The 22871-nt window shown below is 32.0% G+C and overlaps 2 protein-coding genes and 1 long non-coding RNA gene across 5 annotated transcripts; 2 read left to right on the top strand and 1 right to left on the bottom strand.

Moving 5' to 3' along the window:
• The first annotated feature begins 1979 nt into the window (after nucleotides 1–1979).
• LOC123209754 lies at nucleotides 1980–5466 on the top strand. Its single transcript, XR_006501123.1, has 5 exons — nucleotides 1980–2748; nucleotides 3408–3476; nucleotides 3575–3633; nucleotides 3709–3768; nucleotides 3842–5466. It is a non-coding gene; the product is annotated as an uncharacterized LOC123209754 (long non-coding RNA).
• Nucleotides 5467–10753: 5287 nt separating this feature from the next.
• On the top strand, nucleotides 10754–13724 carry LOC123208923 (lysine-specific demethylase JMJ706-like). The gene is made up of 10 exons (XM_044626570.1): nucleotides 10754–10836; nucleotides 11218–11443; nucleotides 11582–11726; nucleotides 11798–12014; nucleotides 12110–12163; nucleotides 12248–12327; nucleotides 12424–12701; nucleotides 12797–13156; nucleotides 13253–13419; nucleotides 13584–13724. Exons 2-10 carry the CDS (start codon nucleotides 11230–11232, stop codon nucleotides 13629–13631), a joined length of 1563 nt encoding a protein of 520 aa, XP_044482505.1. The 5' UTR covers nucleotides 10754–10836; nucleotides 11218–11229; the 3' UTR covers nucleotides 13632–13724.
• On the bottom strand, nucleotides 12219–15502 carry LOC123208924 (bark storage protein A-like). Of its 3 annotated transcripts, none has more exons than XM_044626571.1 (7): nucleotides 15174–15502; nucleotides 14942–15009; nucleotides 14658–14813; nucleotides 14372–14563; nucleotides 14100–14279; nucleotides 13822–14004; nucleotides 12219–13341 (listed from the first exon to the last, which is right to left on the bottom strand). In XM_044626571.1, exons 1-7 carry the CDS (start codon nucleotides 15484–15486, stop codon nucleotides 13300–13302), a joined length of 1134 nt encoding a protein of 377 aa, XP_044482506.1. In that variant the 5' UTR covers nucleotides 15487–15502; the 3' UTR covers nucleotides 12219–13299. The 3 variants fall into 3 exon arrangements, with proteins under 3 accessions (XP_044482506.1, XP_044482507.1, XP_044482508.1); XM_044626572.1 differs by lacking the exon at nucleotides 12219–13341 and adding an exon at nucleotides 13645–13726; XM_044626573.1 differs by lacking the exon at nucleotides 12219–13341 and having other exon boundaries at nucleotides 13743–14020.
• Between the last annotated feature and the right edge of the window lie 7369 nt (nucleotides 15503–22871).

Here is a 22871-nt window from a genome sequence, read left to right as displayed (position 1 = left end):
ACCCATGGGGTGAAATTGTGATTTTTTCAACTTGTTGGACTGTGGGTAAAGTCAAATTAATAAAGGGAAAATTTGATTTTTTTTTAAGCATTTAGGACCTGTGAGAGAATGAGAAAATGTTAGAGGGCAAACTGATATTGTTCTAAACATTAGGACCTGTGGGAGAGCAAGAAAATGTTAAGGGTGAACATAATATTTTTTCTAAATCTAGGGTTTCTCACACTTAATTTTTGAATTTTATTTTTGTTTTTTTACATTTTAGGGTTTTTGGATGTGTAGTTTTCAAATTTCAAGTCCTTTTTTTTATTTTTGTGATTAATATCAAGTTAACTTTTTGGTATTTTTCATTCTAAGGTATTTGGACGTCCAATTTTCGAATTTTCGGTCCGTTTTTATATTTTCATTTTAGGGCATTTTTGAGATGTAGTTTTCAAATTTCAACTCTGTTTTTGTATTTTTGTTATTTTAAGATTTTTCAAAATATAGTTTTTAAATTTCATATTGGTTATTGGATAGCCCTCATACTTGGATTATTCAATATGGAGTTTTCAAAATTCAAGTTTGCTTTTTTATTTTTGTCATTCTAAGGTATTTTGGCTCGTAATTTTTGAATTTTTGACCAAATTTTTGGTTTTTGACATTCTAAACTATTTTAACGTATAGTTTTCAAATTTCAACGCTATTTTCTAATATTTGTCATTTTAAAGTTTTTGCACTTGTAGTTTTCAAATTTTTGTCTAGTTTTTCGATTATTGTTATTCTAAGGTAGTTTGACATGTACTTTTCAAAATTTAGATTGATTTTTCAATTTTTGTTATCTTAGAGTATTTCAACATTTAGTTTTCAAAATTCAGATTCATTTTTTATTTTTTCATTTTAAAGTATTTGGACTTGTAATTTTCAAATTTCCAAGCGATGTTTTGATTTTTGACATTCTAGAGTATTTTATCATGTAGTTTTTGGATTTCAATCTTCTTTTTTTATATTTGTTATTTCAAGGTTTTGGACATGTAGTTTTCAAATTTTAATCTAATTTTCTATTTATTGTCATTCTAAGATATTTGAACATGTGCTTTTCAAAATTCAAATTGATTTTTTGGTTTTTATCGCTCCAAGGTATTTCAACGTTTAGTTTTCGAAATTTAGGTCTTTTTTTTTTTAATTTTGTCATTCTAGGGTAATTCAACTTCTAATTTTTGAGACATTCTAGGGTATTTTATCGTATAGTTTTAGAATTTCATTTTTTTCTAATATTTTTCATTTTAAGGTTTTTGAACATATAGTTTTCAAATTTTAGTCCAATTTTTGAATTGTTGTTATTCTAAGATATTTTGACATATACTTTTCAAATTTCAGATCGATTTTTCAGTTTTTGTCATTCTTAGGTATTTCAATGTCTAATTTTTGAAATTCAAGTCTTTTTTTTTTATTTTTCAGGTATTCCAACATTTAGATTTTGAAATTCAGGTCTGTTTTTTTATTTTTGTCACTCTTGGGTAACTCGACTTGTAATTTTTGTTTTTTAGTTTTTAACATTGTAAGGTATTTTAACGTGTAGTTTTCAAATTTTAGTTATGTTTTATGATATTTGTCATTTAAAAGTTTTTGGACGTATATTATTTTGTTTGTTTCAAATCTAGGGTAATTTCACACATAAGTTTTTGAATTTCCATTCAATTTTTCAATTTTTGTGTTTCTAGGATATTCCAATATGTAATTTTCAAATTTTAGGTCTGTTTTTTTCTATATTTGTCATTTTCATCTTTGTGTTTATATTTTTTTTTTTTTATGAAATTCTTATAAACTTTAATCCTTTTTATAGGATATTTCTCATAACAGAAAATGTAATGATAACAAATTAAGAATCTTGGATGAGTCACGACACTTTCGAGCAAAGGTTATATGTCATTCCCAATGCATTAATATATAGAAGATTAGGTCTACATTGACACCAAAGCAGTTGCAATTGTTCAAGAGGATATGTTTTAAGCATCTCCTTCGATTACCTGATATCAAGTTCGATTACCAGATTATTCTATCGAGACTTAGAGAGAGATGAGTTTTGGTTTAAGATAAATGGGATTGATATGAAATTCAGTCCATTCGAGTTTGCACTAATGACGGGGTTACTATTTAGTCAAATCACTGTATTTTCATTATATATTTCATGTAGATCTAGACATAGGATTAGAGATACATATTCTCAGAGATGTCAAAAGGTGTAGTATCATGATGTAGAGTGTGTTTTCTTGGCTAGCCCTAGAGGGATGATGATATTGACACTGTCAAAATGGTCTTGTTCTATTGTTTGCATATGGTGTTACTGGGGGATAATCGACAAAAGAAGGTATCTGTAAAGTACCTCTAATTGATTGATCACTTAGAGGTTAATTCCTACCCCTAGGGTGTTCCAGTGTGATAGAAGATGTTCGAATTGATGTATCAGGTGAGTGACAAAGCCTTCTCTAGCCAAATGTCTGGCATCCATAAATATGACATCTACAAATTTCCCGTTGCATTTCAGGTAAGCGTATATTTGTTAATTATCTATATTGATTAGTAAAAACAAAAATTAATTATATTTAACCATTAATGTTTATATTGTAGTATTGGATATATAAGACGATCGACACCTTATATAATTGGGTGGATTTGGTTTATGTCTATGCGTCTCCATGGATATTCAAGTGGCATATGTGAGATGTTTTTGGTTAAAGTCACATGGGAACTGTTTTCACCAGTGATAAGGTATGTAATTGTTAATTGATTAGGTAATTGATACCTTGATTATTGCAAATAGGTTAAATTATATATATGAATAAATAGGATGATGTTACTTTACCACTCCAACTGTCATCGATTGAGAAGACTAGACCATGGTATGCAGACATTGTTCTATACACAAGTATATTTGATACGCATTCCTCCTTATCCTCTTTTGTGCCCTCCTCAATAGGGATAAAGAATCTCTAATGATGCCACTGTTGATATACAGGTCGATAGTCCTGAAACACCTAAGGAGCCCATTTAGCTCCCTATTACAAAGCATACTACATGTACCATGTTATTGAAACCTTAGCCATCGAGACCACACACCTTCCTGGGGTTCAAGACTATGCTACTAATCACCCCACATAGGAGTGTCCATCGACTACATCACCCATTCTATCCTTAGTAAATGCTACTTTGGCCTATTGGGACAATATGATATTGTGTGAAATTTCCTGTTTATAAGACAAGGTGTCTTCTTATATGTCTCGATTAGAAGATCGTTTGACTCGTTTGAAAGACATCATCATGCGTGCATGCCTAGCTTTAGTCGATCAAGTTACAAAGTTATATCTCATTTATTCCTTATAAAAATTGTATTTACCTGTTTCTCTAACATGCATATTAACTTTATGTAGGGTAATCAAGATGGTGTTGGGAGGGTCTCACCCATTGACCTTTCGATTCTATCATGTCTCCTAAATGAGGTATATAATTAATTATTTTTACGATATTTAATATGAAATATTGTTATTATATTTTATATGAAATGTCATTAATCAAATTGTTATTATTATTCGCATAGGATACTGCCATAAGAGGGTCTTGATTAGCTCTTTAGTTACATCACCTCCCTCATTCGAGGTTTGTCATTTATCGTTGTTATTATTATATTTTTTTGAATTGTTATTGATTAATTTGTTTTATATATTCATACAGGGTACTGGTTATAAAGGTGTTTCAGTTGACTCTTCGGTTGCATCACTTCCGCCATTTAAGGTTTGAAAATTATTGTTGTTATTATATTTTATATGAAATGTCATTTATCAATTTATTATTAATATTCGTATAGGGTACTGGACATGAAGGGGTATTGATTGAGACTTCTCCCCGTACACTTTCCTCGACCGTAAAGGTAGCATATTTTTCTATGAAATATCATTAATCAATTTGTTATTAATATTATTATATATATTTAAAATATATTTTTTCTACTTTTCAAGATGAGTAGTTGTGATTAATTGTTGATATCCCCAGCTGTAGTAACAGGGTAATTAAAATTAGTTCACAGGGGAATGAGCTATTGAAGGTTATTTCACATAAGGAGTAGGATGAGATATATCCATTATAATTTGTATATTTTCAATATATATTGATCATTGGTAATATAAAATAAGTTTTGCAGTCTATCAAAAGGGTACGGATGGTTGACTTGACAATAATAGAGGATTCTCCTACCAAACCTCTTTCGTTGTACATCAATAAAGTAACATTAACACATTTGATCATAATTGATAATTAAGATTAAATATTGAATTAACAATTTTATGTTATTTTTCAGTTAGTGTGGACTGCTTATGGTAAGGTTATCTGGAAATGTTTGCTCATTTGCACCCCGTATATAAACCTAATTAAACTGAGAGTAAAACGAAAAATTCAGACCATGCCATCCTCTGCTGCAGAGCATGAGGAATCTTTTCTCATGTGGTAACCGAAGTTATAGCATCGGACAACCATGAGGTTTATTTCATTGGAGCTTAGTCTAAAGGTGCTTTTTGGAGGATTGTTGTTGAGCTACGCGAGTGGCTCATCGATGATGTAAGTTGCTATATTCATTGAATTTGTTTAAGTGTTTTATATATTCGTCTAAAACTAATACAATTCAAGTTGTATATATCTATTTTAGCATGTAGATTCTTTTTTGGCACTATTACATTGGCACTAGTACAAGTAACAGGTCATCGTTCCATAAAGTAAGATGAGGCCCACACCTTCTTCATAGGGCATATCAGGATGACATTCGATAGTTAGAGTGTAGCACCACTAAAGGAGTAAAAGTGGCCCGAGCTATTCACAAAGATGGTTAAGATATATTATACCTTCGGTTTATTTTACAAACCATGAGGAGAGGTCGATAGGGTATAGTATAATAGTATTTCCATTATAATTTATTTTGAATTAACTTATATGCAACATGTGTATCTATTATAACTTCTCAATGTTTATAGGTTTTCATCCCTATAAACTTCAACTGTGCCCATTAGGTAGCCACAGTTATAGATTTCTGTGATTAGTCGATCATAGTATATGACTCTAAGGTATTGTACATAAGGAGTTATGAGGAGCTCGCACGACGGATGTAACCCTACAAGATATTCATACTAGCATTATTAGAGACGACAAGTTTTTGGACCACTTCTAGGCATACACCATAAGTAGATCACCTGATATTACATCGAGCAGAGGGTATCCCCCCACAGGGTAAGGGTTCTAGTGATTATAGTATTTTTATGTTACGCTTTATAGAGTGCATGATGTTGTCACAGAGCCTAGATGTTTTCTTGAGAGCATCTTTATACGTCAGCATTTAGCTTCGCAGTTGTATTTTCACTGCATTGAGAAGATCACAAATATATTTTTGTATTTATCATTGTTTATTTTACTGATTTCTGAGTTGTTATGTATATATTTATTGTATATGGTTATGAGGTTGATATACATTGTTTATCATTATATATGGTTATGCGTTTGATTTCAATTTTTTTCTATTTTATTAATTATCTCGTATTCAAAATTTAAAAAAATAAATAAAGAGTGTTTAAGCAAATTTTGAAACTTTTAAAGTTTTTTAAAATATTTTACTTGAATTGAATTGTGAATTCATAAACTCATCAAAACAATCAACACAAAACTTGAACTCAGCTTACAATTTTTTACATAAAGTGTCACTTATTCATTATCTAATCTTTTATAGAAAAATGGTGAGTTAGAAAATACTATTCATTCCAAATTGTACTATCTTACAATTTCTATTAATTAGGCCCCAAATGCAATTCTAATACATTCAAGTTTCATACACAGTATTTATAATATTTTAAATTATCATATCATCAAATGTTGTACAAATATTGATCAAGGCAAGACAATCAAAAATAGAAGAAAATGACAGTGGCAATTATGTAATTTTGCTATAACTCTCTGCCAAGATACCCTAATCAATACACATACACACTAAAATGACACCAAATTGGAACACAAGCATAACCAAGGCATAAAGGATAAATCCACTAACCTTAGAACTCCACCAACACTCCTTAAACACAAGTAAATCATATATTAATTAAACAACAAATGTTCATTCTAACAATTACATAAATAATTCTCATTATAACAACTATATAATTAAAACATTATTCACACTAAATATATTACATCGCATATGAACACAAGTACTTAAATGAAACATTAATCAAAGTACATCGATTACATATCATTTTAACAAATACATAAATCATATAATTAATAAAACTAAATAGAAGATTGCCAAGATCTCATTCCTTCATCTCTTCTGGATAAACCCTGTGGGATAAAGCTTGGAACAAGTGTTGAGCTTTTACATTGTGTTCGGATATGCCCTAGTTGCTTATACCAACTACATACCTTGGGTGTAATAATCTCTCTGTGAAGGATGTCAATTATTGTTTAAAGGATGACTCAGTCGACGACTATCAAGAACGAGGGGCAAGATAACTCTTTCTTTGGGGGCATACAACCATTTTGATTGGTTTTTGAGTAGACTAATAGGTTCCACATACATTACACCGTAGCACTCAATGGTGAAGAAAGGATGAACCCATGCATTCACACTTGTAAGTCTTATGTGTCTTATAACAGTAATCGCATGCTTGTATGGAATACGTGAAAACTAAAACTTTTTGCACGTACAAGACATTTTATTAAAGTCTGTAATGCCCATGTATCCACCAATACCTGGAACTTGATACTAAACATTTGTAATTAGGCGAACCTCCAAGCACGCAGCCTTTAACATATGGCAACCAAGCTTCTCTTCCGTCTATGTGGTAATATTGTTGAGGCATTCATCTGCAATTTAGAAAAAGCAAAAACACATTTGTTAATAACAAGAATAAGGGAAAAAAGGCATGCTCAAATAGATAATTATTATTAACTCCGTACATACTTGCATGACTTCTCCTCTTCTAAAACCATCGTTGTAATATGCCTCGAATAAACTCAACGAGCTTCGTGATAGGTAGACCCAGTGCTGTCTGACAAGGGCATTGAATGACTCTACAATGTTAGGTGTCATTATGTTATACCGATGCCTCGAGGAGTGTGTCATGCTTCATCGGTAAAAGCTCATCTCACGTAGGTAAACCCTAGTTTAAGGATGCACCACATTAAGAGATCTCATCATAGCCTCAAAATGTGCTTTTGTATATGATTTTGCAACTTTCCACCATAAACACGCAACCTACGAGTTTATAAATAATATGTACAATTCATTATCAAAATTCAGAAAATGTTAAACGGTATAAAAATTTTATATATGTATAAACACGTTACCTATGAGTTGCGTTTATACTTTAATCATATGTTGCAAAGAAGGTAATGGAAACAACATCCATAATGTACATTTGAAAAGACTTCAGCTATTATCGAGTATATAACATGACGTCGATCTGAGATTATTGCTAACTCTTGGATTTTATTGATATATTTTTTAACCTCCATTAGAAACCAACACCATGTGTCATGATCTTCTTTTTTACCGACACCAAAAGTAATTGAGCATATCTGATATTACCATCAAGACCCATCGTAAAGAATAAATGTCTGAGATATTGACTTTTGATAAAACTAATGTCAATGCAAATAACAAGTTGAATTTATTGTTTAAATGTATGGACGAAACATCCTAATGCTATGAAAAAATACTTAAATCGATGTTCATTGTCTGTTTCTATAATTGTAACAGTTCCCAGACTAGCATGCCCGAAATTATATCAATAATCAAGTAAGAGGATAAATAAGTCTTTTGGCGAGCCCCTTAATGAATTTAAAGCCTAATTTCTTGCCCGTCAAGCTTGTGAATATGAAATGTCAATTTTATACCTGTCTGTGATGTCAATAATGATATCTTTAGGCTAATAAATTCAATTAATCAATACAAACTTTAACCTCATTAATTGACCTACAGTCTAGGCCCTAACTTGTTTGTGATGTGACATTATATAATTAATTGAACATGAGTGGATTGGATTCATTTTACCAATTCGAAAGACTTGACTAGATTTGAATCTGCTTCTTGTTAAATACCTTTGGCATTTTTCATCATAACACTTAGTCTTTCATTGCCCCATGTCAAACTTAAGCACTTTGTATTGAAATCCTTTCTCCAGGGAAAATTGATCCACAACATCTTTTAAGTGTTTTTTGTCATGAAAAATATCACTAAGTTTTGCAGCATTCCCCTCTTAGATCAATTATGCACCACTTGATGATGTTGAAGGGTGTAGAGAAAAATCGGGAAACCACTTAAATAGATCAATGGGGACATTGCCAAAAAATAGTCCTGAATAATTTTTGCCATCTATAATAGGATCTTCAAGTTATAAACTATTTATATCACAAGTAACCGATGACATATCCTCAGACTTTGCCTCATTAAGAGGAATATTAGTCATCTCGTTTTTGTCAAAATCACCTTAATCGGGAACCTTCTTTTTGTCCCCCACGAGACCATTCATCAGCAATATAGAATGCATCATTATTGAAATCAATCAAGTCTTCCCAATTAGATTTTTTTTCACTTCACCAATTTCTTCTTCTTTTTCTTCTTGTCTTTCGATCAGAGTACATGTAATAAAAACAGAAATACATTCTTTAAAGTATTGAGACATGTCAATAAGGTGTTGGACATCTTCATCATTTTCAATCTTAAGAGGGCAGTCAAGCTCAATTCTTCTTAGTTTTATACATAGTTAAATGTAATTTTTTATTAGATCAATGTTGTAATATTCACTGAAAAGTTGGATAAATCCCTAAAATATTGTTCCAAAGGGAATTTTTATCAATTGTTTACAAACTCCAATATACTTCTCTGTGCTCTCATCACATTGGATCCATTCTCCTTAAAAACGATCAGAAATATAACCAGCTATTTTAATTATCAATTCTACAATGAAAAATTTTGGAAAAAAATTAAACATTTATAGGAAAAAAAATCCATAATAACCATTTATCGATATATATGCCACTTCTAATTCCCTAAAATGCATTTATCTATTCCTAAAATTTCATTTAAAACCATCTTACAATTATTATATCAAAATACCCCCATATTTTTTTAACAGTTCATTTAACCACATATAATTATCTAATATATTATTTAACACTCTTATATATTATCTTGTATCGAGATGCATTTATGTACTGCTAACACTTTATTTAAAATTGTCTTATAATGTTTAATATCAAAATGTCTTCTATGTTTTTCTCACAGTTCATTTAACACTCTCACATGTTGTCTTGTATCAAAATACATCTATCTATTTCTAATATTTCATTTAAAACCTTCTTACAATGTTTAATATAAATGTCTACCTTATTTTTCTAACATTTTTTAACCCCTTATAAGTATCTGATATTACATTTAACACCCTCATATGTTGTCTTATATCAAAATGCATCTATCTATTTCTAACATTTCATTTAAAATTTTCTTACAATATTAATATCAAAATACCCCCATATTTTTTTAATATTTCATTTAATCCCCCAACAATTATCTAACATTTCATTCAACACCCTCTTATGTTATCTTGTATCAAAATGAATATATCAATTCCTAACATTTCATTTAAAACCTTCTTACAATATTTAATATCAAAATACTACCATATTTTTCTAACATTTTTAACCCCTTATAATTATCTAACATTTCATTTAACACCCTCATATATTGTCTTGTATTGAAATGCATTTATCTACTCCTAATATTTCATTTAAAACCATCATACAATGTTTAATATCAAAATGACTCCATATTTTTCTAACATTTTTTTAACCCCCTATAATTATCTAACATTTTATTCAACACTCTCATATGTTGTGGTGTATGGAAATGTATCTATCTATTCATAACATTTCATTTAAAACCTTCTCACAATGTTTAATATCAAAATACCCCTCATATTTTTCTAACAGTTCATTTAACACCCTTATATATTGTCTTGTATCGAAATGCATTTATCTATTCCTATCATTTCATTTAAAACCTTCATACTTTGTTTAATATCAAAATGCCCCCATATTTTTTTAATATTTTTTTAACCCTTAAATTATTATAAAATATCCAAATGCCTTTTTTACATAAAATACGAACCATTTTTAACAAGTAAAATTAAGTTTTGAGTTAAGATTTATATAAATATTTTTTTCTCACAAATTGATTTCTTTTGATTTGAATTCAGAAATACGAATTTTTTTTTTCTGAATGAACCTATAGTATCAAATATTGAGTTAAAATGAGAATGAGAGTAAGTGTTTGAATAAATGAGAAATGCATCTAAGTGAGGGGTTTATATAAAAGTGGTGAAGGGTAATTTTGGTATTTTAAAAAAATTTAGGGTATTTTTGCTTAAGAATAGAAAAATAGACATTTTTGCTTAAAGAGGGGCAAAATGCCATTTATTTTAATTTCCCTATTTCTTACTAATGGAAAATAATTTAGAAAATTAAGGAAGAATTTTTCTTTTAACTCCGTGCTTCAGGGCTACTTGATCCTGTGCTCCGTAGCTATAATTTTCCCTTGACGGTGTCGATCATGGTCAATACACGTTTCAAACATATGACGTGGCAACTTTACAGTAACTTAGTACCGTACAGGAACAACACCTGATCATTCCGTTTTAACGCCATGACGGTTATGAAACCCGCCAAAGTCCCTAGCATTTGAACACTCTCTGTTCTTGAAGTTTTCTGTCGCTGAAATTTTCCAAGAAAATCTCCCATTGTAGCCCAAAAAAAGAAAATTCTGAGCAGGTGTTCAAGTCCTCTCTGTACTCTTTTCCCGGTGTCTTTATTTTTTCTTTCTATATTTTTTGATGGGATGCCGAGAATATAATTTGTTTCTTCGTTTTCTGTTTGTTTGACGAGAAACTAAAAGAAAAGAAAACAAGAAAGAAAAATCATCTTTTTATTTTCATTTTTGAACGATTTGTTTTCTTTGGTAGTGTAAATCTTGTTTGCATTGCACTATATAGAAGATTGTGTTTTGTGCAATAAAGTAATAGTTTGGTTTCTGTGAATGATTTATTTTCTTTCTCTAATTGTGTTTCTGTCATCAAAGATTCTTTTATCACCATCTTTAAATAATCATTAATTGTACATTTTAATAATGCATTTATACAAATTATGCAACAGAATATTTTGGGAATGACAATAGAAGTACCAAATCTTTGGGCCGTAAGGAGAAGCCGTAGCAATGGAAGAATCCCTAAAGAAAAAGAAAAGGCGTACGTCTTCCTGTTGGATCATGTAAAATGGACAAACGAAATTCCCTACTGTCCTCAATACCATCCAACAGAGGAGGAGTTAAAAAATCCTTTACTTTATCTGCAAAAGATTGCTCCTGATGCTTCCAAATATGGTATGTTAATATAATTTTTAGCGGTGCTTTTTATTGTTCTATAATTGATCACATGCTCTATATATATATATATATATATATATATATATATATATATATATATATATATATATATATATTTTTATGATTATGCTTCAGGTATTTGCAAAATTAAATCACCTTGGGAGGTTTCTGTGACTGCTGCTCATGTACTGAGTAAGGAGATCGAGGATTTTAAATTTGGAACTTTAGTTCAACCTCTTCAGGTTGATACCGAGGGGGCATTCTATCAAGAGGAGGGCAGGTAAATTAAGAGTTCTTCTTCTTTTTGCTTATTTGTAATTTGACACAAATCATCCTTATGGTTACTTTCAGGAAATATACCTATGGTACCTTCCAGCACAAGGCAAATGAGGAGTTTGTTCGTCAGTTTCCTCGTGCAGGTGGTCGTCCTCTTTCATACATAGAAAAGAGATTTTGGCTTGAAATGGCTCATAAACAAGAAACAGTTGAGTATGCAGTGAATGTTGAAGGCAGCGCCTTTTCCACGGATCCTGGCGACAAGCTTGCAACAAGCAATGGCAATTTGAAGGTCTTAATGATCCTAATGCTTTTTGCACTGGCTTAAGCTGAATCTTTTTCATTTTGCATCCTTAATTTTTATGGGTTTTCTTTCTTTATTCTCAGCATTTTAATAAGCTGCCAGACAATGTTTTTCGCCACCTGGATATAACTGTTCCGGTATGGAGAATGATGCTTGATTCTCGGTCTTTTAGGTCTTAAAATTTTTTGATAGTTTCTTAAACTAATCTGTTGTAAATTTAGGGAATAACAGATCCGATGCTTTACATTGGTATGATATACAGTATTTTTGCTTGGCATGTGGAAGATCAATACTTATATAGGTACCATTACTCTCTTTGCCAATTCCAACTTTTTGCTTTTTGCTTCTCTGATTTTCTCTTTTTTCTGATGTTAGTATCTACTTATAATATTCTCAGCATCAATTATCTTCACTCTGGAGCACCCAAAACTTGGTATGGTGTTCCAGGTAATGAGGCTCCTCAGTTCGAAAGGGTAGCAATGTACCATCTGTTTGCCAGTAAGAACTTTTCCCTCGAGGGTGAGGACAGAGTTTTCAATAGGTTAGCAGGAAAAACGACAATGTTTCGTCCAAATTTATTGCTGCAAAATGGTGTACCTGTTTACAAGGCTCTGCAGATGCCTGGGGAATTTGTTGTTACCTTTCCTAGAGCATATCATGGAGGATTCAGTAATGGTAAGATATCTCACATTCCTCTCTTTTGAGTCACATTTGCGTCTTTCTTTATGGGTCCATTATGTTTCTAATCTCTTTCCATTATACATTTGCAGGTTTTAATTGTGGCGAGGCAGTAAACTTTGCACTTAAAGATTGGTTTCCATTTGGGAAAGATGCTGGAGATCGGTATGCACGTCTCCACAAGCAGTTGTTTGTTCCTTATGAAGAGCTCCTTGTTAAAGAAGTAATGTCGCGTAATCACTCAGCTGCAGAATCTGCCTCTCAAACTTCTGCTAATGCTTGTTTTAGAGAGCATATAAAATCTCTAAACAGCACTCTCATGAACTTAAAGAATCTAAAAGTTCCATTTGTGTATACACCAAATTCTGAAATATCAATCTGCAGCCTATGCTACCATGACTGCTACTTGGCCTCTGTCCGGTGTCAATGTCGAACCAGATGCCTTTTCCATGGTATGTTTCAACATATTCTTGTTCTTTTAGAATCATAAACAGTGAATTTGGATCCTAACAGTCTGTCTCTCTTTTTCTTTTTTCTCGGCATAACAGAGCTTGTGAAGCTTCATTGTTCTAATGGATGCAACATAACTGTACATCTAAGTCGAGAGGTGCTGCGTGTAGAAACTAAAGCTCTTGACCTTCAGATTGAAGAAATAATGTCAGAGCATGAACATATAGTTTCTTGCATTGAAGATGGACTTGCTCTAGATAGAGAGGTAAGCAAAATCTTAATTCAATCCTAAAGTTTGTCAGAACTCTTGGTGGTACATATGTGAAGCCTGTGTTTTCGCTCCTGCAGCATAATAATCTTACATAATTTTGATTTTATACTAAATGTTTCTGACTTTTTTTTCTTTTGTTGAACTTGAATCCATGACAGTTGAATACCAAATTAGGACAAGCCCGTGCCAGCTCAAGTAGGAACTAAATAAGCTGCAGAGTACACAAGACCTAACTGGGGCATTCCATAGCTCTCCATAAACCATTACAGATATCTTTTGCACATATCAATCCAAATTATACCCTCAAAGGGTAAAGATTGTCAACAATACTTTTAACTATTTTTCAGAATAGGGATAAACAATCCTTGTTTACTGTCAAAATGCTGAAAAAGATACCTGTTTTTGGTGGTCATGAAGTCTGTTTTCCTTATCAAGTAATGCAATAAACTCAACTGCAACACTCAAAGCATTGATAGAAGCTAGTGAACTAAGGCTGGAGGACAATAGCTTTTCTTCCCCACCAGCCAAATCCGAAATTCCACGAAACACAATAGAGGGCACCCCATTTGATAGACATGTCTGCAAAACAACACCACTAAACATCAATTATTTGTAACAACGATTTTGAAGTTAGTAAGAACTATTTGATATGAAATTGTTATTCGTTTACTCACCATCACAATGGAAGCACTCTCTTCATCAACAGTTGAGACATTCAACTCTCTGAAAAGAAATTCTCTATATGCTGCATTATCAAGGTATATATCAGCTGTGGAACCCAGAAGTCCGAAAACAACTTTTGGTCTCTCGGGTAGGCAATATGTGTCATTAATACATTGTTGTAGCTCAAAATCCTACAATAAATCAAAAACTTATATCAGGTACTTCAACAAAGAAATTGATTCATTTTCATTGCAATCTGATGAAATGAAGAGAAATGGCAAACCTGAAGCTGTGCAGAAATATTGAACCACCTTGAATCTACTGGAAGCCAAAAGATCTCTTCCATAAGTTTACCAGTGGAGAGCAACTGGCTTGGCGTAAACTCAACCTTTGCCAACAAATTCTCTCCCCTTTCAGGAAAATTGAAGGCTCCAAATTTTAGTTCTGGCAATTTCCCTTTCTTTGATTCGAATTCCTGTACCAATTCAAGTGGAGAAAATCTACAATTTGCCACAAACAAATGAAAAATGTGCTACAGTTGGATAACCAAAGTAAGTTTAGCTGCATACCTTCCATTTCCAAGAACTTGTAAAGGCAACATATTTCATTACACTAACATCACCAAGGGACAATGAATCATTAGAGCTTCCAGCTGTCCCATAATGAACCACCCCTTCAATATCAAATACATCAAGTAGAATTTGCACAGTTATACCTGCATTTAGCTAAAAAGTTCTGCAGTTAAAGCTCAAGCAATAGGAAAGAAGTAAAGGGTATCAGAAATTTAGAACAAATAAACACTTGATTTGTTTCACTTAAATTTCCCGTAATAAAAGAAGGTTCAAGAACTCACCGTTTGTTCCCCAGTCATTACATAGATCACATCTATATTCTTAATCTTCCCAATGTTGAATCTTCTCCCTAAGAACCAAAAACCCATAAAATTAAATGTAACAACCACAAATGGGTTGCCAAGCCTTTTTTAAGCATGTGGGACTATTAGGATTTTTACTTTAACGACTAATAAAGTAAAGGAAAGAAAGAAACAAGTAGAACATCAAACATAAAGAAAATGAAAGTGATACCAGCCAAGTCAACCCAGGGGATTTGTGAATTGGGAACAAATACGCCAGAGGTTTGGAGGGCCATTTCTTCAGTGGGGTAAGCCATAACAAGCCCAATATAAGGCCCGCCATTCTCATTCACCTTGTCTACAATCTCATGCAAAGGATGAGTATTCCTCAGCTGCACACAACATTGAACCATAAGCAGCAACCCCACCGCCACCAGCTCCAACTCAACCACCCGCCGTGCAGTCATCTGGTCCTGGAAAGTAGGAGAGAAATGAAGTATGCGAAGAGACCGAAAGAGCTTGCTGGCCAGGCAGTGTTTGCGCATGTGATTATTATTAACGTTTCTACCTACCAAAAATTATTGGTCAATGACAGGAAGATTGGGTGATTAACATTTTCCCACGTGATACATGACACTAAATTCTTGAGACTCACAAGTCAACGATCGTGGAAAGTTAGCTAGAAATTATTACCCCAATTGGATTGTTGTCAAAGATATTACCATAACGTTTTCGTCAAAATTCAACTGTAAACCGTACCAACAACACTGCTAAAATTTTGTTGGGTTCTCTTATGAGGTTCCTTAAAACGTGAACGTCATCAGCCGTCGAGGAAAATTGGTTTTGATTCATTTAAAATTAGTTTTTGAAGTTAAGCCAAATTAAAACAAATAATTCGATTAATTGAATTGGATTAAAAATTCTATTTGATCTAATTAATATAAAAATTAATTATTTTAATTTTATTATTAAAACTTAAATCCCAGACCTCAAATATGTGTATTATCAAACTAAGTTGATTTTAATATTAAAATAATTTAAATTATATATTTAATAATAAATTATATAAAATTATTTTTAAATACTTAATCAATTCAATCATCAGTCAAACTATCTAATTGTCAATTGGAGTAGATCATCCTTCCACTGGATCGATGTCCACACCAATTATAAAAGCATTGAAGCGCTTAAAATATTTAAAAGATCTATAAGGCTAAAAAACTTATTCCCAACTAAGGTTTAGTTCATTGTCAAACTTCTATTCACTAAGTTTTGAAAATTCAAATATTAAGGGTATGTATAATTCGGTGTGGACCATTAAACCGAACTGAATCTCTTAAAAATTATGGTTTAGTTTAATTTGACCTGTAAAATAGTTTGGTTTAAGTTGATAAATTTTTAAAAAACAATTTTTAGTTTGGGTTACAGTTTTTGTGATTTTCAAACTGAACAAGCCATAAATATTTTTTTTTTTAAATATATATATATAACTATATTTAACAAAATTTTTCAATAAACAATTAGGTGCACAACTTTTTTTTCATATTTATTTTATCATTTTCTTTATATGTATGTTGTATATATATTTTACATTTATTTTACATATTTATGTTATGTTCTAGAAAACTATAATTTAATTCATTTTATTAAATAATATATATTTAGAAGTGAATTATTTTAATTGGTTCAATTCATAATCTAAACCAAACCAAACTGTATTTTTACAATTTAATTTGGTTGGCTTGAAACTTATAAAATGGTTGGTTTAAAAATTTTTTAAACCATTTTTTAACCTCGGTTTAAAAAAACTCTTAAATCACACCGAATTGAATTGTGTACACCCCTGACAAATACTTGCTTGTCAACTGTTAAAGTTAACAAAATATGTTAGTATTAAGGATATAATCATAATTTAATCAAAAATATTAAAAAATAAAATTTTATCTCATTTTCTTACTTTAGTTTTAAAAACTAATAATTTTTCTCCAGTCTAAGTTTTGAAAAGTTATATTTTTCCCCTGTTAGAGTTAACTTAAAACACATTTTTCGACAACATTATTTCTCCACTTCAACCACCAACGATGACCTTCTTTCTCTGACGCTCTCTATCACTCTTGACAACCTATCTTCTCTAAAACCCCCTTTATGATTTCATTTCAGACAAAGATAAAGACCCGATTTGTGTTTCTCGACATCACCATTAATGTTTTCTCATTATTATATTATTCGTTAGCTCAAATGACTTAAGTGCTTGCATCAACAAGAAAGATTATGTTCCTAGCTTAAAGGAAAACCAACCCTCTTACCATAATCAAAACATATTTTGTTTAGATTTATGTCAGAAAACTGTAATGGAAAATACAGGGGAAAACAGAGCTTGGATTTGTAATGAAAAGACAAAAATGAATTGACGTTTCATCTTATTCCCAAATTAAACTATAAGGGGGATTCTAAAAATGATGGGTTTTCAAGAGTGACAAAAAGTGTCAGAGAAAGATAGTTGTCGAAGGTGGCTGGAGTGGAGAAAGAAGCTCGTCAGAAATGTGTTTTAAGTTAACACTAATGGGGGAGAAATGTAACTTTTAAAAACTTAGGTTAGAGAATTTTAATTTTTAAAATTAAGGTGGGAAAATGATATAATTTTTTTTTAATTTTACTAGTTAAATAATGATTATATTCTTAATACTAATAAATTTTGTTAACTTTAATAGTTGATGGATGAATATTTAAATTTTTAAAACTTTTTAGATAAGAGTTTGGTAATGGACTAAGTCTTGGGTGGGAATAAGTCTTTTTGGTCTATCTAAAATAACAATAATGGGGTTTTTGATACTTTTTGAATTAAAGAAATAGGTTTCAATATAAACGATATAGAAGTGAATAAAATAGGTTAGCTTGTTTAACCTAAAACAGTGCATTTGGATCCTAACGATCTGTCTCTCTTTCTCCTTCGCTGTTCGGATGGGCGCAATGTCCAAAATGTATATAGAGTCAAGAGATGCCCGACACTGGAAACTACAGCTCTTGAACCAGCCGCAGAGTAGTTTTTTTATTAAATAACTGCAGTACATAGCCTGATTTGACATGACGTCGGCGCCATTAGTTTGTTTCTGTATTACACCAAACAAGAACTGAGTTGTTCATTCTTATAGTTAGCTTCTTGCTTTTGGATACATTGACGGATGCAAATTTTTGAAGTCTTTTGCAAAATGCATTGTATAGCTTCCTTTTGGATACATTACTGTATGGAATATGATACATCAAAATCCCACATGGGAAAGTATGTACTTGTCCAGACTCTGAAGCATTCCACGTTAGAAAATATAATTTTGTGTGTGGGGTTTATTTAGCTTTGGACTTTCTGGGTTAAAGTATCCTAGTTTACACTCCAAATTATTGATGAGATAGATACCTGCTTGTCATTTCATGAATTAAACACAAATCATTGACAGAAGCTCATGAGCTGAAGCTGGATGACGGTATCTCTTTTTCCCTACCTGCAAAACCCCAAATGCCTTGAAACACAATAGAGGCCACCCCATTTGACAGCTCTCTCTTCATCTTCTATTCTTCATGCTATGAAATCGTTACATAATAATTTCATTATCAATTACAATGCTTACAAATATATCTATCAAGCAAATAACATTTGTAATCATAATTTATCGTTAGTCTTGTATTTTGTTATGTTAGTTAAGTAGTAGTTAAGCATGCTTTGTATTATTATTAGCTAGTTAATTAGTTTTCCCACATCAGCATTAGTTTTCATTTCTTCTGTATATAACTAGAACAACAACTCCTTACTAAATACAAGCTTCAGTTTTCAGCTTATTTCTTTCTCATTTGATTCAATGGCTACAAATCAGTTTCTTGTTACTTCTAGACCAGAAGAGTCTGCTTCCAGTCCATATTTTCTTCATCCAAACAAGAATCTGTCATTAGTTCTAGTATCTCATGTACTTACTGGATCTAACTACCATTCATGGTTCAGATCCATGAAAATGGCACTTCTCTCAAAGAATAAATTGTAGTTCCTTGATGGAACCATTCCAGTTCCTGCTTCTACAGATCTAACCTTCTCTGCGTGGCAACAATGCTATAAAATGGTGCTTTCTTGGTTAGTTCATTCTCTTTCTCCTTCTGTTGCACAGAGCATTATTTGGCTAGACAATGCTATTGACGTTTGGAATGATCTTAAAGATAGATTCTCTTAAGGTTATTCTTTCAGAAGTTCTAACTTGAAACATGAAATCTTTAATTTCCAGCAAGGAGATTTGTCAATTACTAACTATTTTACTCAGCTAAAAATCCTATGGGACGAGCTGATAAATCTAAGGCCAATGCCTAATTGTTCCTGCAATCCAGCGTGCACTTATGGTGCAATTGATGTTGTGAGGAGTTACTATCAGTCTGGACTATATCATCAGGTTTTTAAAAGGATTGAATGACAACTTCTCTACTGTGCGATCTCAGATGATGTTAATGAAGCCACTTCCATCCATTAACAAAGTGTTTTCGTTACTTATTCAACATGAAAGGCAGTCATCTGTTACTAAAGGGGCATCGCCTTCAGAGTCCATGGCTTTCGACACCAAAGCAAGTTCTGGTGTTCTTGGATTTTATACTGGACCTCAAAATGATAATTTCGTTTCTCATAGAAACAATCAAAGATCATTTAATGATCAAAACGCAAATGTTAAATGTCCTCTATGTACATTCTGTAGTTGATATGGGCACACTATTGACAACTGCTATAAGAAACATGGCTTTCCTCCCAGTTTTAAACCAAGGTCTGGTGCATCCACCAACACTGTTAATCAAGTAGAAGGGTATGAAGTTTTCGGTGATGTTGACAGTAATTTCTTAAAAGAAAATATGCAAAATGTTGCTACACAACAGTCAGTTCCTACTGCTCCTTATTTCACTAAACAACACTTATGATCAACTTCTTGCTTTGATTCAACAACCTCAACAAAAGTCTGCAATTGCTGCAGCTAACCACATCTCCACTGTGGCATCTAGTATATCTTTACAGTTATCTCATTCTCATTCTTCACATAAAAGCTTGGATAGTTGATATAGGGGCAACTGATTATATCACTTGCTCCCTTTCTTTTCTAAAAAATCCTAAACTAGTCCATAATCACTCTGTCAAACTGCCAAACAACCGGTATGTTCCTATCATCTACACAGGTTCAGTCATTTTCAATGATAAATTTCTGCTACTTGATGTTTTATATGTGCCACAATTCACCTATAATTTAATTTCTACCAGTAAACTTACCTCCTCATCAAAGTGTTGTCTCATTTTTAAATCTGATAATTGTGTCATACAGGATCCGGAGCATTCGAAGATGATTGGGTTAGCTAAGCAAGAAGAAGGTTTATATTTTTTGATTCAATCTATTTTTCAACAACCAATCTAGAATAATTGTATTACTGCTAAATCTTTTGATTTGTGGCATTACAGATTAGAACATGCCCCTTTATCTAGATTAAATTTCTTTCGAGAAATAGACTCAACCATTTCTGTTCCTAAAACACATGTTTGTGATATCTATTACTTTGCTAAAAAGAAACTTCCATTGCTTGTTAGTACCTCTTCTTGTTTTGACATGATTCATATAGATATATGGGGGCCAGTTTATGCTTCAATGGATGGCTATAGATATTTTCTCAGCATTGTTAATGATCATAGTAGGTACACATGGTTATGTTTTATGAAAAATAAATCCGAAGCTAGATCACATTTGCAAAATTTTTACTCATTTGTTTCACCCAATTCAATATCAAAATTAAATGCAGAAGAAGTGACAATGGCCAAGAGTTTCATATGCCCTCATTTTATAATGAAAAAGGCATTTTAAATCAAAAAATCTTGTGTTGCTACTCCTCAGTAGAACAACATAGTTGAAGGTACGCACCAATACATTTTAATTGCTCAGGCGTTAAAATTCCAAAGTCATTTACCTTTGGCTTTCTAGAGTTACTATGTTGCTCATTATGTGTACTTAATCAATAAAAATCCTACTCCTTTGTTGCAAAATAATACTCCTTTTCAAAAACTTTATAACCATCCTCCAGACTTATCTAATCTCAAGGTTTTTGGATGTCTATGTTATGTTTCTACTGTTGAGCATAGTATACATAAATTTGATAAAAGACCATGCAAATGCATTTTTCTTGGTTACTCTACAGGTGTCAAATGTTTTAAAATTTTTTATTTGGATTCTCACAAAGTTTTTCTTTCTAGAAATGTAATTTTTCGTGAAAATGTTTTTCCATATTCTGTGATTGATTCTAATAATTTTTTTGTCTTTCCTGTACCATATGATGATCATGAATTATTATCTCCTGTTACTTCTGTTGTTGACATTACTAGTCTTCATTCTACTACACCTAATACTGAACCTTCTTTTTTTATACCACCTACTTTCCCTCCACTAAGATGATCCACCAGACCTTATCATCCACCTTCTTACTTGTAAGCATACCACTGTAACCTTCTTCATGATTCCTTATTAGGTACATCTCCTCATTCTCTTGACAAAGTTCTTTCTTATGTCAATTTCACACCATCACACAAAATATTTGTTGTCTCTCTCACAACTACAGAACCTAAAACCTATAACCAAGTTGTCAAAGATGAGAAATGGAGACAAGCCATGGCAGTAGAAATTAAAGCACTTGAAGAAAACAATATCTGGACTCTTGCTATGTTGCCTCCAAACAAACAGGCAATTGGGTGCAAGTAGCTTTATCGCATCAAATACAAATCAGATGGGACCATTGAGAGGTATAAGGCTAGATTAGTGGCTAAAGGGTATACTCAACAAGCTGGATTAGATTATCTTGATACTTTTTCACTTGTTGCAAAAATGACCACCATTAGAACATTGTTGGCCATTTCTGCTATCAACAATTGGCATCTTGAGCAATTAGATATCAACAATGCATTTTTACATGGTGATTTAAATGAAGAGGTCTACATAGAATTACTTCATGGCTTTCCTATTTCTTCACCAAATTTGGTTTGCAAACTCACTAAGTCTCTATATGGGCTGAAGCAAGCAAGTAGACAGTGGTTCTCTAAACTTTCTACAACTTTTTTGGATGAAGGTTTTATTGCTATACAATCTGATCCTTCTCTCTTCATCAAGAAAGTCGATGCTTCTTTTACTGCTCTATTGGTTTATGTTGATAATGTAATCATTGCCAGCAATGATTTTGCTTTTGTTGTTGATATCAAATCATATCTACATGGTACCTTTAAAATCAAGGATCTTGCTTGCCTTAAGTGTTTTCTTGGCTTCAAAATTGTGAGGTCTTCTCATGGTATAAACATATGCCAACGAAAATACCTTGGAGCTATTAAGTGATACAGGTTTTCTTACCTATAAGCCTTTTAAAATTCCTATGTTGCCATCTAAAAAATTTGCTGGTTCTTCAGTCCCTCTTGATGATATGTCTACATATAGAAGGTTAATTGGTAGATTACTCTATTTAACTCATACTAGGCCAGATATCACCTTTGTTGTCCAATAACTCTCTCAGTTCTTAGATTGGCCAACTAAGAGCCACTTAATTGCAACTCACAAAGTGTTGCGTTATCTCAAAGCATCTCCAGGTCAAGGCATTTTCTTTTTTGCATATTCCAAATTATAATTGCAAGGATTTTGCAATGCTGAATGGGCTTCTTGTCCTCAAACCAATATGTCCTTTTCTGGTTTCTGTATGTTTCTAGGTTATTCTTTAAACTCCTAAAAATCTGAAAAGCAGTCTATTATCTCTAGATCATCTTTAGAAGTTGATTATAGATCAATGGCATTAGCTATCTATGAGCTTTAATGGCTCAAGTATTTGTTACAAGATTTGTGCACTGATCATCCCTAACCTGCTCTCTTATTTTGTTATAACTAGGCTACTATTC

The sequence above is a fragment of the Mangifera indica genome, chromosome 2 (assembly GCF_011075055.1).
Source record: "Mangifera indica cultivar Alphonso chromosome 2, CATAS_Mindica_2.1, whole genome shotgun sequence".
Lineage (NCBI taxonomy): Eukaryota > Viridiplantae > Streptophyta > Magnoliopsida > Sapindales > Anacardiaceae > Mangifera > Mangifera indica.
Note: the sequence above shows the minus strand (reverse complement) of the source record. Positions and strands in the feature narration are given on the sequence as shown.